General features: G+C 42.5%; 1 protein-coding gene across 2 annotated transcripts; it reads right to left on the bottom strand.

Moving 5' to 3' along the window:
• Window positions 1-3,944: 3,944 nt before the first annotated feature.
• LOC118388826 (mucosa-associated lymphoid tissue lymphoma translocation protein 1 homolog) lies at window positions 3,945-12,653 on the bottom strand. 2 transcript variants are annotated; one of them, XM_035778341.1, is made up of 17 exons: window positions 12,172-12,653; window positions 10,891-11,034; window positions 10,475-10,641; window positions 10,207-10,337; window positions 9,527-9,677; window positions 9,158-9,345; window positions 8,875-8,971; window positions 8,623-8,667; window positions 8,465-8,506; window positions 8,092-8,295; window positions 7,797-7,974; window positions 7,609-7,683; window positions 7,393-7,520; window positions 7,111-7,260; window positions 6,745-6,902; window positions 4,993-5,127; window positions 3,945-4,743 (listed from the first exon to the last, which is right to left on the bottom strand). In XM_035778341.1, the coding sequence occupies exons 2-17, from the start codon at window positions 11,025-11,027 to the stop codon at window positions 4,285-4,287; spliced, it is 2,445 nt and encodes an 814-aa protein (XP_035634234.1). In that variant the 5' UTR covers window positions 11,028-11,034; window positions 12,172-12,653; the 3' UTR covers window positions 3,945-4,284. The 2 variants fall into 2 exon arrangements, with proteins under 2 accessions (XP_035634234.1, XP_035634223.1); XM_035778330.2 differs by having other exon boundaries at window positions 10,891-11,038; window positions 12,172-12,651.
• Window positions 12,654-15,479: the final 2,826 nt, after the last annotated feature.

The raw sequence follows: 15,479 nt of genomic DNA, 5'->3' as shown, positions 1-15,479 counted from the left end.
ACTGCTGCTCGATCATCCTATTTTTCTAACTTAATTGAGGAAAATAAGAACAATCCGAAATTCCTTTTTGATACTGTGGCAAAGCTAACTAAAAAGCAGCATTCCCCAAGAGAGGATGACTTTCACTTTAGCAGTGATAAATTCATGAACTTCTTTGAGGAAAATATTATGATTATTAGAAAGCAAATTACGGACTCCTCTTTAAACCTGCGTATTCCTCCAAACCTCAGTTGTCCTGAGTCTGCACAACTCTGCCAGGACCTAGGATCAAGAGAGACGCTCAAGTGTTTTAGTACTATATCTCTTGACACAATGATGAAAATAATCATGGCCTCTAAACCTTCAAGCTGTATACTGGACCCTATTCCAACTAAACTACTGAAAGAGCTGCTTCCTGTGCTTGGCCCTCCTATGTTGAAAATAATAAACGGCTCTCTATCCACTGGATGTGTACCAAACTCACTAAAAGTGGCAGTAATAAAGCCTCTCTTGAAAAAGCCAAACCTTGACCCAGAAAATATAAAAACTATCGGCCTATATCGAATCTTCCATTCCTCTCAAAATTTTAGAGAAGGCTGTTGCGCAGCAACTCACTGCCTTCCTGAAGACAAACAATGTATACGAAATGCTTCAGCTGGTTTTAGACCCCATCATAGCACTGAGACGGCACTTGTGAAGGTGGTAAATGACATTTTAATGGCATCGGACCGAGGCTCTGCATCTGTCCTCGTGCTCCTAGACCTTAGTGCTGCTTTTGATACCATCGATCACCACATTCTTTTGGAGAGATTGGAAACCCAAATTGGTCTACACGGACATGTTCTGGCCTGGTTTAGGTCTTATCTGTCGGAAAGATATCAGTTTGTCTCTGTGAATGGTTTGTCCTCTGACAAATCAACTGTAAATTTCGGTGTTCTTCAAGGTTCTGTTTTAGGACCACTATTGTTTTCACTATATATTTTACCTCTTGGGGATGTTATTCGAAAACATAATGTAAACTTTCACTGCTATGCGGATGACACACAGCTGTACATTTCAATGAAACATGGTGAAGCCCCAAAATTGCCCTCGCTAGAAGCATGTGTTTCAGACATAATGAAGTGGATGGCTGCAAACTTTCTACTATTAAACTCGGACAAAACAGAGATGCTTGTTCTAGGTCCCAAGAAACAAAGAGATCTTCTGTTGAATCTGACAATTAATCTTAATGGTTGTACAGTCGTCTCAAATAAAACTGTGAAGGACCTCGGCGTTACTCTGGACCCTGATCTCTCTTTTGAAGAACATATCAAGACCATTTCGAGGACAGCTTTTTTCCATCTACGTAACATTGCAAAAATCAGAAACTTTCTGTCCAAAAATGATGCAGAAAAATTAATCCATGCTTTTGTCACTTCTAGGTTAGACTACTGCAATGCTCTATTTTCCGGCTACCCGGATAAAGCACTAAATAAACTTCAGTTAGTGCTAAATACGGCTGCTAGAATCCTGACTAGAACCAAAACATTTCATCATATTACTCCAGTGCTAGCCTCTCTACACTGGCTTCCTGTCAAAGCAAGGGCTGATTTCAAGGTTTTACTGCTAAAGGGATAAAGAATATGTACATCAAGATATATTAATGAGTGATGGTACAGAACGGCATAGGCAAGATGCAGTAGATGGTATCGAGTACGGTATATACATATGAGATGAGTAATGTAGGGTATGTAAACAAAGTGGCATAGTTTAAAGTGGCTAGTGATACATATATTACATAAAGATGCAGTAGATGATATAGAGTACAGTATATACATATGAGATGAATAATGTAGGGTATGTAAACATTATATTAATTAGCATTGTTTAAAATGGCTAGTGATCTATTTTACATCAATTCCCATCAATTCCCATTATTAAAGTGGCTGGAGTTGAGTAAGTGTGTTGACAGCATCCACTCAATGTTAGTGGTGGCTGTTTAACAGTCTGATGGCCTTGAGATAGAAGCTGTTTTTCAGTCTCTCGGCCCCTGCTTTGATGCACCTGTACTGACCTCGCCTTCTGGATGATAGCGGGGTGAACAGGCAGTGGCTTGGGTGGTTGTTGTCCTTGATGATCTTTATGGCCTTCCTGTGACATCGGGTGGTGTAGGTGTCCTGGAGGGCAGGTAGTTTGCCCCCGGTGATGCGTTGTGCAGACCTCACTACCCTCTGGAGAGCCTTACGGTTGTGGGCGGAGCAGTTGCCGTACCAGGCGGTGATACAGCCCGACAGGATGCTCTCGATTGTGCATCTGTAGAAGTTTGTGTGTGCTTTTGGTGACAAGCCAAATTTCTTCAGCCTCCTGAGGTTGAAGAGGCGCTGCTGCACCTTCTTCACGATGCTGTCTGTGTGGGTGGACCAATTAAGTTTGTCTGTGATGTGTACGCAGAGGAACTTAAAACTTACTACCCTCTCCACTACTGTCCCATTGATGTGGATAGGGGGGTGCTCCCTCTGCCGTTTCCTGAAGTCCACAATCATCTCCTTAGTTTTGTTGACGTTGAGTGTGAGGTTATTTTCCTGACACCACACTCCAAAGGCCCTCACCTCCTCCCTGTAGGTCGTCTCGTCGTTGTTGGTAATCAAGCCTACCACTGGAGTGTCGTCTGCAAACTTGATGATTGAGTTGGAGGCGTGCATGGCCATGCAGTCGTAGGTGAACAGGGAGTACAGGAGAGGGCTCAGAACGCACCCTTGTGGGGCCCCAGTGTTGAGGATCAGCGGGGTGGAGATGTTGCCTACCCTCACCACCTGGGGGCGGCCCGTCAGGAAGTCCAGTACCCAGTTGCACAGGGCGGGGTCGAGACCCAGGGTCTCGAGCTTGATGACGAGTTTGGAGGGTACTATGGTGTTAAATGCTGAGCTGTAGTCGATGAACAGCATTCTCACATAGGTATTCCTCTTGTCCAGATGGGTTAGGGCAGTGTGCAGCGTGGTTGAGATTGCATCGTCTGTGGACCTATTTGGGCGGTAAGTAAATTGGAGTGGGTCTAGGGTGTCAGGTAGGGTGGAAGTGAGTGCTACAGGGCGGTAGTCGTTTAGCTCAGCTTACCTTAGCTTTCTTGGGAACAGGAACAATGGTGGCCCTCTTGAAGAATGTGGGAACAGCAGACTGAAGACCCAATAAGACTCAAGGCTGTAATCACTGCCAAAGGATATTCAATAAAGTATTGATTAAAAGGTCTGATTACTTATAAAAATGTGATGTTTTTTATTTTTTATCAATTAGCAAACATTTCCTAACCAGTTTTTGCTTTGACATTATGGGGTATTGTGTGTAGATTGATGGAGGGAAACAACTATTTAATCCCTTTTAGAATAAGGTTGTAACATAAGAAAAGGTGGAAAAAGTCAAGGGGTCTGAATACTTTCCGAAGGCACTGCAACTCCTCAGATGTAAAATCCTTTAATCCTTGAAAGAGTTCAGTTGCAGGATCAATGTCGATCTTTCTTGACTTATTTTTACTTCTGCAGTTCCATTTATCACCATTGCTATAAATGACACAAAGTCCACTTTCTTTACACTTAAGAATGTCTGGATCCTGCAGGTGACACGCAGGCATCGCTGCTTGTTGCTGTGTCGGACCTTTTACTATTTCTACCCTTTATAGAACCTTCCGCATAGAAGACGGACTGAACTGCTCTGATTTTGGCCACCTCCACCTCTTTCACCATATCTGGGCATTCCAAGGATGTGGCCTCATCACCACAGTTACAACACTTTATTCCTTTGCAATTCTCTTCTGCTATACAGTCTCTATCAAACTGATTTTCCCCCACATGTTCCACATCTCGGCTCCTTCCTTCTGCAGACACTTTTTACATGTCCAAACATTTTACATCTCTTACACTGCAAAGGCTCTGACAGGATAATAAACATATCCCAGCCTAAATGATTTGTGTACAATATTTGAGGGGCCAGAATCAAAATGTTCAAACACATTTTAATAAGTTATTTATGTCTGTTTAAAAAAAAAGAAAGTTAAATCCACCATGTGAAAGATGTGAAAGAAATGTATTAACAGCATGCCCAAATGGTTATGCTTTAAGGCACTATATGTTCATAACATTAAGACAAACACCCATTACATGAGCTAAAAAAAATGAGATTACATCAGTTTTTCTATACATATTCTTTAACATATAAACAATGCAGGTCATGGGATCAATTTGTTGTAAAGTAAGTTGCACTATAAGTTAATGTGTAGGTCTGTGGACAAAAAACAATGGGTTGCACGGCTTACAACACTGCAAATTGACATGACTAACATGAATGGAAGTTGTGCATGTTACTGAACCGATATGTGAGGTCCTCTACTTGACCATGAGGCAGGCTTTTGCTTGTGGTGAGAGGCTGGGGGGCGTCAGAATCAAACAACTCTGGACTGTCATCCTCCACAGGTAGATTTAACTTCCCGGGCGAAGATGGGGTGGCAGACACTCCTGGCTGTGAGTAATATGACCAGGTGGTGGAGGCTGAGCCAATGGAGGAAGTCTCTGAGGCAGGGAAGCTTGGCCCAAAGCCCTCTGGGAAGGAGGAGGAATGGCTGAAGGAGTGAAGGTCGAATGAGGAGGAGGCCGAGTAGGAGCGGGGAAGCCGAGGTTCGTGGAGATTGAGTTTGGATACCAGTGGTTTGCCCACAGTGACAGTTTGCCTCTCATGGACCTCCTCATCCAAGTTTGTATACTTATACTGAAGGCACACAGTGAATGTCAACTCCTTCTGTAATGAGAACAAACAAAAGCAGATGCGTCAGCGTTCAGAAAATGGTGATAGTCACATAACTCATAGGCCTACACATAGAAGGGATTCACAATCACCTTGAGCAAGGTTCTTACAGGGTTTCTGGGCTCTCCCGTATCCCCAAACAAAATGGGTAACAAGGATATCTGATTTAGAGTTTGAATACCAACACTGGTCCCACTGTTGTGGAGCACCCATGAGATTTCAATGTGTAAAATGAACCCTAACCTTAAGCCTCTGCAGTCCCTTCAGGCGGGTGTAGAGGCCTGGAAGCTCTGCAGGCAGGAGGATCTCCATTGGCAGTAAACTCCCTGCATCTAGGAGGTTCTCCTGATTACTCATCTTCAGATCCATATCCAAACCCTGCCATGATACAGAACACAATTGGAAACCGGAACAAGTGTGATTGCATGTCCACATGACAGAAACATAAAGCAAAAAAAAAGAAAGGTCCTCTCACTGTCAACTGTGTTTATTTTCAGCAAACTTAACATATGTCAATATTTGTATGAGCATAACAAGATTCAACAACTGAGGCATAAACTGAGCAAGTTCCACAGACATGTGACTAGCATAAATGGAATAATGTGTCCCTGAACAAAGGGGGGTTCAAAATCAAAATTAACAGTCAGTACCACCAGCTGCATTAAGTACTGCAGTGCATCTCCTCCTCATGGGCTGCACAAGATTTGTCAGTTCTTGCTGTGAGATGTTACCCCACTCTTCCACCAAGGCACCTGCAAGTTCCCGGACATTTCTGGGGGGAATGGCCCTAGCCCTCACCCTCAGATCCAACAGGTCCCAGACGTTCTCAATGATATTGAAATCCGGGCTCTTCCCTGGCCTTGAAATCACGCACAGAATGAGCAGTATGGCTGGTGGCAATGTCATGCTGGAGGGTCATGTCAGGATGAGCCTGCAGGAAGGGTACAACATGAGGGAGGAGGATGTCTTCCCTGTAACGCACAGTGTTGAGATTGCCTGCAATGACAACAAGCTCAGTCCGATGATGCTGTGACACACCGCCTCAGACCATGACGTACTCTCCACCTCCAAATCGATCCCGCTCCAGAGTACAGGTCTTGGTGTAACGCTCATTCTTTCGACGATAAACACAAATCCGACCATCACCTCTGGTGAGACAAAACCACGACTCATCAGTGAAGAGCACTTTTTGCCAGTCCTGTCTGGTCCAGCGACGGTGGGTTTGAGCCCATAGGAGACGTTGTTGCCGGTGATGTCTGGTGAGGACCTGCCTTACAACAGGCCTACAAGCCCTCAGTCCAGCCTCTCTCAGCCTATTGCAAACATCCCCGATGGAGGGATTGTACGCTCCTGGTGTAACTTGGGCAGTTGTTGTTAACATCGTGTACCTGTCCTCCAGGTGTGATGTTCGGATGTACCGATCCTGTGCAGGTGTTGTTACACGTGGTCTGCCACTGCGAGGACAATCAGCTGTCCGCCCTGTCTCCCTGTAGCGCTGATTTAGGCATCTCACAGTATGGACATGGCAATTTATTGCCCTGGCCATATCTGCAGTCCTCATGCCTCCTTGCAGCATGCCAAAGGCACGTTCACGCAGATGAGCAGGGATCCTGGGCATCTTTCTTTCTGTGTTTTTCATGGTCAGTAGAAAGGCCTCTTTAGTGTCCTAAGTTTTCACAACTGTGACCTTAATTGCCTACCGTCTGTAAGCTGTTAGTGTCTTAACGACCGTTCCTCAGGTGCATTTTCATTCATTGTTTATGGTTCATTGAACAAGCATGGGAAACAGTGTTTAAACCCTTTACAATGAAGATCTGTGAAGTTATTTGAATTTTTACGAATTATCTTTGAAATACAGGGTTCTGAAAAAGGGACGTTTCTTTTTTTGATGAGTTTATTACTGTGAAATGTTTAATAAAGAGTCACCAACCCTGACTGTGCTGCAGTTGAAGTCTATTGAGCATATTAAGACATTTTGACAATGGAGAAGCTAACCTCAGTGAAGTCTGTGAGATGGGCCGAGCAGGACGCAATTTCCTTGGGGTTCTCCAATATTCGGGTGTAGATGATCATGATGTTGGAGAACTCTGCTGCGAAGCCCAGCTGCACTGTTACGCCACAGTCAAACTGCAGGTTACGGCTCTTTGGAAGAACTGGACAGAGACAGCTCATGCTTATTGAAGCCGTCATGCAGTGCTTACTTAGGTCTACCAGAAAACGCATATCAGCTCCCAGAGCTAATGCATTGGATTTAGCTCAAAGGGATAATGTAGCATATATGACCTGGTTCAAAACACAGTCGGTCACTCCACTAATGTACTTTGATTGAAAAATGCATGGTGAATTAGCCAAAGGTCTCACCGTGTGCTATGGCCCACTGCAGGTTGCGTGCCGAGGTGGTCTCCGGGCAGCCGGAGCTCTGGATGCGGTCAGTGAGAGCACGCCGCTCAGAAAGATTACTGCGTAACTCTAGAGCCTGACGCCCTCGTGTGATCTCACACCGACCCATGTCTGTACAGATACATGAACAAAACAGAGAAACTACATTAACAGTCATTTGTAAAGATTGATATTCACGATATCAAGTGTCACAATACGTCAAAATATGTTTTCGTTTTTTTTTATATACTTCATTAGTCATACCTTCGGCCACCCTGTCCAGCATGACAGTGACCTTCTCGTCCTCCATGACTCTCTGTTTGAGGAAATTAATGAAGATTCCATTGGACAGGTCGTCTTTGTTCACCTCAAAGGCCTCTGCATCCACACACCTAGACATAATCAGCGATTAATATAACACATTCTGTGATACGTGTATGAGTGAAAGAGGTACTTTAAGTTGGCAGAGAAGCAACTCACGTGGCATAACCAAACACTATGTTTGCGGTCACTTTCAGTTGCCCTGGCTGTGGAGGGACGCCGTCGTTCAAGTTTCTAAAACAGTACAAGTTTAGTACAGATGTGAATTAATTTACAACATCATAACAGCAATATCATTATTACATTATCATAGAGCCCAATCACATAGTTGATGCTGAGAACTGTACCTTTTGCGACACATGTCCAATAGAAATACATTGAGGCTCGTCTCTCGCTCCTGCATCCGCTGTAGCACATCCTGCACCCACAGGCAGTTCTCTGAGGTATAAGAAGCCGGGGCATCAATGGGCACCATGAAACTGTTCCCATAGTTCTCATAACCATGACCCGCAAAGTACAGAAGCCCTGGAACATGACGGGAGAGGAGGAACGGGAAAGGGATAGGCACTATTAGACACAGCTGGACAATGCAAATAATATTACTATTTAACTACTATGATTTCTTATAGTAACTAAACTGACCATAGACGCCGCGGTCGAGCAGCAGTAGGAACTCAGTTACAGCGCTGTGCATCTCCTGCCAGTTGAGGTCCAGCAGAGAAACCACCTTGAAGTCCAGCTGGCGCAGCAGGTTGGTCATCTCGTGCACGTCAGCCATGGGCGCTCGCAGAGGCCTGTGGTGCAGGTAGTTCATGTTGCCCATCAGAAGAGCCACCTTGTCCGTGGCTTTGACAAACAAGAGGAAATTAAGGTATGAGGAAAAAGGGTACACATCAAAAACATTCTGTTATTAATGTTATTCAAATGGACAATCATATACAGTCATTTATGTTTTTAAAGCTTTTTTTCGACACTGCATATTCTTTTAGATGGCTATGTTGTTTACTGCACTTACCATATAATTTACTTATCTGCCTGGCAGGGCTAGGTGTGGCAGCTGTAAAACATTGTTTATAACATGGTTATGAATGAATCACATTACCACCCCAAAATATTGGTGCGACATGGAGTAGAAAAACAGTGAAGTTGGTTAAAATACTATCATGTCTTTACCAGGGTCTATTTCTCCCCAGGAGGCATCAATGGAGGAACCAGGGTCTACAAAAACCACAAACAAGGAAGTCAGTCAAAGCACTGTGTCATGTGCTTTCTGGGACAAGCGAAACATATTCATAGAACCACTTCTGCCCGAATCCTCACAACTAAGCCAACACTAAAAAGGAAACATACAAAATACGTTGTAAAATTCTGACCACAGAACAGAAACAACAGACAATACAATCATTGCAGATGCACCACTCTCACCTATTTTGACATGGACCTGGTCGCTCCACACCTCATGGTACAGATTGAACACCCTGCAGCTGTACATTCCTCGATCTGCTGTGGTCACACACAGTATCTGCAGACAATCACGACACATAACAACCCCAAACATGACAATCATATACAGCCAATGAACAGACACATACAAGTCCCAAGATGTCTGACATAACTGGACCTATAATTATGATACAGGCTTTTTAAACATGGAGTTTAAAAAAAAGGTAAGTAATCATATATTCAGGGGACCCAAAACGGCACTGACCCTCAGGGTGCTTATCTTGCCCGTTGGCATTGGTTGTTTATTGTGGTACCACTGGTACTGAGGAGGAGGGTTGGCCTCAGCAAAGCAGTCCAGGCACAAGGAGTCCCCCTCAGCTACTACCTGGGGCCGGGGCTGACGAACAATACGCACTCCACTCACTGAGGTGGGGAAGAAGCTGCTACTGACACCTGAAACACAACCAAAGGGCCTAATGGTTATGACACAAAAAAATGCAAGGTGAAGTCAATGTGATGAATTCAGGAAGGGCAGAGCCTAAATGCCAAGACAATCTTCTAATACCATCGGTGCATTGACTACATTAGTTCTACTGATTGAACTATATTTGAAAATATAGTTGAATTGAGTTACCTGTGCTGGAGCCGGCTGACCTGACAATGCGGACATGTGCCCACTGGGAGAAGACAAAGTTCTCTCCATGGTTGACCCGGCAGATGTAGTGTCCCTGGTGGGTTGGGGTTAAAGGGCAAAGGACCAGCTCTGGACCACTTCCACCCAGCACCTAAAGAGAGAATACATTATCTCACTCATACACTTTACACTGTATGTGGGCACACAGTGAGTACACCAAACATTAGGAACACTTTCCTAATATTGAGTTGCACCCCCCAACCCCTTGATTAAACAAGTTGGCTGGATGTCCTTTGTGTGGCGGACCATTCTTGATACAGACTGGTAACTGTTGAGCATGAATAACTTAGCAGCATTGCAGTTCTTGACACTAACGGGTGCGCCTGGCACCTACTACCATACCCCATTCAAAGGAACTTACATCTTTTGTATTGCCCATTCACCGTCTGAATGGCACACCTACACAATCCATGTCTCAATTGTCTCAAAGCTTAAAACTCCTTCTTTAACCTGTCTCTTCCCCTTCACCTACACTGATTGAAGTGGATTTAACAAGTGACATAAATAAGGGATCATAGCTTTCACCTGGGTTCATCTGGTCAATCTGTCAGGGAAAGAGAAGGTGTTCTTAATGTTTTGTATACTCAGTGTATAATCACTGTAATATACAATGGACTGACCTCTTCTTTGCCTTTGAACCACTGGTAGCCCATAGCAGCAGGACCAATGGCCTTACAGACCAGCACAACCCTGCCTCCCTCTGTAGCATGCTGGGCCTGGGGCTGCACTGTGATCTGAAACCGCTCCATCACTACACACACATATACACACGCACAGTGACTGAGGTAACAAGTAAAGTGACAGAGGACACCTGTAGTGTTGCTAAAATATAGCAAATATCATATATTTCAGAGAGAAAGAGACAGGCAGGCAGAGGTTAAGACTGACCGTTAGCAGTGAGGTACTGCACAGCTTCATGGTGCTCCATCTTCTTCAGGCAGTGCAGCAGAAAGCCCAGGGTGCAGGAGCGCTCAGATAGCCTCTCTAGGAGGTAGCGGCTGGGGCTGCCTGTCGGGCTGAGCACCTGGAGCGAACAGCTGGTCATCTCATTCTCACTGTCAATAAATGGTGACAAACCACTAACAGGTCAGGCTAAACATCGACATTCTCTCTGTATGGCTTTATACCATCATTAAGACACCACAATTTCACAACATCACCATTAAGAAAAGTTACAGATTGAGTGTTATCATTCGGTATAGATGACAGATTATTCTGTGAAGAATATTGGGTACGAACTCAGTTATCAACATCATAGCTCTAACAATGCTATTAGCATTGAGTGTTTCATTTCAAAGTCTCACCTGCAGCGGAATCGAGGTTCCTCAGTGACAACATTGGCAAGTTGTCTCCATCCACATTTAGCATTATCCAGCATGTCAGCTAACCTGCTCTGAGCTCCTTCACTCAAAGTCCCAATGCTGAGATTCCAGTCACCCATCTCTAGTCTGTCTTCAAACAATATTGTTTTTTTGTAGGGAAGAAAAGAAACAGCTAATGGTTATTGACCTTAGTTTTCACAGTCCTCAAAACATTTTGGAATAAACTTGTAACAGTGGTCATCCAGAGTCAATCGTGCCAGTCACGCATTGAGTGACTGTGATGACAGAACACACTACAGAAGACACATTGTTCCAACCATAGATATCCTGTTAAATTACTAGAAGGGGTATGGCATTGATCCTCAAAGTTTCAGAATGGGTAGAAAATGGCAGCCATATTGGTCAGGGAAAAATCCCAAACAGTCTAACTGGAATGAATGGCAGTAGAGGCATAATCCTGATTTTACGTATACATGAAAAGAAAAGTAAGGCATGTGATATTTTAGAAATTGTGTAATATAATTATTGTCAACATAAAATATTGTCATATAATTATACATAGAGTTTATACAGGTTTAATACCTATGTTCTTTATAAATAGCCTCTACAATATATGTAAACAGGCCAGAAATGTCTCAGTTTTCTTGTAAAGCGGTGAGTGCTATTATATGATACAATATGAGTACTTGTTGCATTTACAACTTGTCTAAGTCCTGTCATCAATTAGTTTCAGCCGGTGTATGGCCATGGATAGCGGAAGTGGAGTTTAGTCCGCTAGGCTGTGGATTGATTGCATTGTTTGAATGGAATGTTGGAATATTAGCAGTTCATTTGACCCATTAATGGAATCATTCCTCTAAAACTAGCTTGCTATAGCGAGCTAACAAACATACACTGCAGATAAATTGTTCAAATACATTATTTTACACAATATCTAATCACAGCACTGGCAAACCATGGTTGACTAACTTGACCAAAATGGCTGACCTTTATATGATCATAACAACGTTCATGTCCATTCTAGTATTCTTAATGCTATGGTTACAACTTTCACTTGATGATGCTTATGGTGACTGGCATTATGCAAAGCCTGTGACAAAATAGTTGTATGATTGGATTGTACGTAGCCTAGTTAAAAGCTATAACAATTAAACAAGCACATTACAACATAACGAATAGGCCTAAATGTCGGTCAACTGCTATAGCCTATTTATCCGAATGTATCGCTCACTTAAATGAGTGACTGAAAGCGCATCCATTTACCTGCGTTCTATTCAGCAGCTTCCGGAATAACCTGAGATGAATTTCTTCGTCCACGTAAACGAGACTACTGTATCTTTATCTCAAAACTTACAAACGCCCGCCTCTTTACCGATTCCTACGATGTTTTCGCAGAGACAATAAGTTGTTTCAATAGTTTTCAGTGGAAGAAGAGACAAACCGACCGCTCTCATCTAGTTCAGAAATCTCTATCGATAATCATATATTTCGGAACTAGAGTAGTCCGTTTTGCCAATCTCGTCTCGGTGTGAATCAACTCTCACAATTGGTTGAACAATGTCTTGTTTCTCATTTCACATCGGTTCCTCTTTTTGTGTTGTCCCTTGTATTTGCATGAAAGCAACCATGTTCCCCCTCAAGTTTACTTTCACCTTCCCTACGCCAATAGAATCACACCAAAACTCAGCGTCAGTGGAAATATGTATCAGAGAGAAGTTTGGAACTATCAACAAAAGAGACAACTCCATCACGTTGCAGAAACACTAGCGGTTCATGGGTAAAATCCCTGAGAAAGCCAAGCCAATAAAAAAAAATTACAACCTGGTATGATAATTGCGTTGTTTGCTCTACAACCCATTCATTAATACGCCACCGTGAAATACAATAAGGCCGTGACAACAAAAAGACAACAGTCACACAGTGGCGGAACAAGTTTAAATCCACAAAAAAAATGATATTCCCCATTTACACACAACATCTTTGCACGAAATAAGTAGATCTCAAAAAGTGACGAGAATAAACAAGGCCATTTTTTTCAGAAGAACTCTAGCAGCAGCGGTGCATGTGTAAAATCACAAGCGACGCCAAACCACACAAAAAAAAAAGCCATATTCCAACCTGTTATAATTGCGTTGTTTGCTCAGCATATCTAACTTTTTCAGAAGTAGGGCCATAGTATATGTTTTATTCGGCAGGTGATGGAATAATACAAAAAAAATAGCCATTAGATGGAGAATGACCCTAGATAATCTCTAGTATAAATGAATTCGATTTTACTACAGATTCTTTTTTCGAACCCCACTCACAGTTCTATTAATTTCAGTCATCCGGACAATCCTGGTTTAGTATAATGGCATTAGCGATTTTTAGGCATATGCTGGTGGCAATGTTAATTATAGGATGACTTGGGATACATGATCCACGACCAGTGGTGTAAAAAGTTGCAAATTGTCATAGTTGAGTAAAAAGAAAAATACAATGGACAACACAAAAAGCGGAACCGATGATGACTCAAGTAAAAGTGAAAGTCACCAAGTAAAATACTACTTGAGTAAATCTAAAAGTATTCGGTTTTAAATATACTTCAGTATCAAAAGTAAATGTAATCGCTAAAATATACTTAATACGCATAAATCATTTCAAATTCCTTATATTAAACGAACCAAACAGCAACATTTTCTTGTTATTTAAATTTACTGATAGCCAGGGGCACGCTTCAACACTAAGATACAATTTACAAATGAAACGTGTGTTTAGTGAGGCCACCAGATCAGAGGCAATAGGGATGTTGTCTTGATAAATGTGCCCCATTGTCCTGTCCTGCTATGCATTCAAAACGTAACGAGTACTGTTGGTTGTCAGGGAAAATGCATGGAGTAAAAAATACATTATTTTCATTAGCAATGTAGTGAAGTAAAAGTAGTTGAAAATATAAATAGTAAAGTACAGATACCCCAAAAAACTACTTAATTAATCATATTAAAGTACTTTTACTTAAATTCTTTACACCACGGTCTACAGCACATCTCAGTGTCATAGGCCTACCATAGAACAATAGGCTATAGCCTATGTGTAAACGTCGATACATCTTGACAAAATATACCATGGGTGGTCTAATGTCATTTTCTGGACCTTGTACTGTAGAGAATAAAGCAAAAAATGTTCCTAATAGTTGTATAATCAGGGCTTTATTTCTGCATGAAACACAAAAGGACGTTTGAGGGATTATTCATATTAGCCTACATCACTGCAGTTTACAGCAAAAACAATAATTGTGTACTAACAATAATACATTTCTCATTGCACTGTGTTGTATCCTAAGACATAGAATAATTGTATTTTCCAAAAACATAGGCCTATATCTTCCATTTGATAATCTGCTACCTAGGCTGAAGGAGTGTTGCAATTTACAACCATGAATTATTCCAATAGCCTATTAAATGTACAAATTTAGTCTTTAGCCAAAATAAACAACGACCTTAGCTGTCACTGGAAAAAACCATGGCGCCCGAAACGTCATGATTGTGGGTTCGATTCCTGGGTTCACGAACGGAAAATGAATGCATGACAACATACTGTCGCTTTGGATAAAAACGTCTCCTTAATGTCACATTGATTATTTTTGCACACCTCTCCACATATTTTAAACTTCATATTATTTTGCAGCGGTGTGTGTGTGTGTGTGGGGGGGGTCAAATGGATTTGGGCCATTGCTGGGACGATTCTGGCCCTAAAATGGCAGCTTTGGCTCAGTTCAGACTGCCAGATCTGTCCCGAATGACTCAGGCCTAGTCTGTACCGACATTCATTTCGGGCTCAGGCAGGATCCGGCTGCCAGACCCGGGCCAGCAGTTTTAGATCTGGCATGCCGGAATCAGGCCAGACGTGAGCCAGACGTTTTGTGCTACCTGGGAAGCCACAGTGGCAGAATAAATTCAACCACACCTTTGTTTAATCACAAAACCAGAGTGGTGAAATCCACAAATATTGCATGTAACAGTAATTTCACCAGCAGCATGGTCAAGCAAGTTCATGTTTTTAACAGTTTACTAAACAACTACTGATTTAAAACCAGTTATCACAAGTCAGCATAAAAACAACAGGAGCACTGCCTCTGCTATTCCAGTACCATTTCAACTTAAACATTTAAACATCATCAAATGAACAAGGTTATACATGCTTAGTTTAATACACTGAAAACAAACTTAAAATATACCCAACACAATTTAGTTCAATCAATGTTGCTAAATGTCATGTGGTTGTCCATGGTACAGATTTCAGTCTGTGTGTTTGTGTGTGGGTGGGCGTGATTAAGCAAAACAATTTTGGGGGGATTCACCATACTTGTTGACTAGTTGAATGCCAATGCAAAGCTCCTTTCTTGCTAGCTAGTTAATGGGATCCTGCTAGGCTACATATTCAACTTCAATCATCTCAGGCCAGTGGCACAACATATCAATTTATAGTTAGATCAGAATCGCCATCACAATCATTGGCCTGTACAGAGAATTAAGTCAAAACAACAAGTCCAAATCCCCATCTCCATCCATGGCTTAGGAATGGGATGATTT

The sequence above is a fragment of the Oncorhynchus keta genome, chromosome 1, assembly GCF_023373465.1.
Source record: "Oncorhynchus keta strain PuntledgeMale-10-30-2019 chromosome 1, Oket_V2, whole genome shotgun sequence".
Lineage (NCBI taxonomy): Eukaryota > Metazoa > Chordata > Actinopteri > Salmoniformes > Salmonidae > Oncorhynchus > Oncorhynchus keta.
This window is presented reverse-complemented; position numbering and strand designations above follow the sequence as displayed.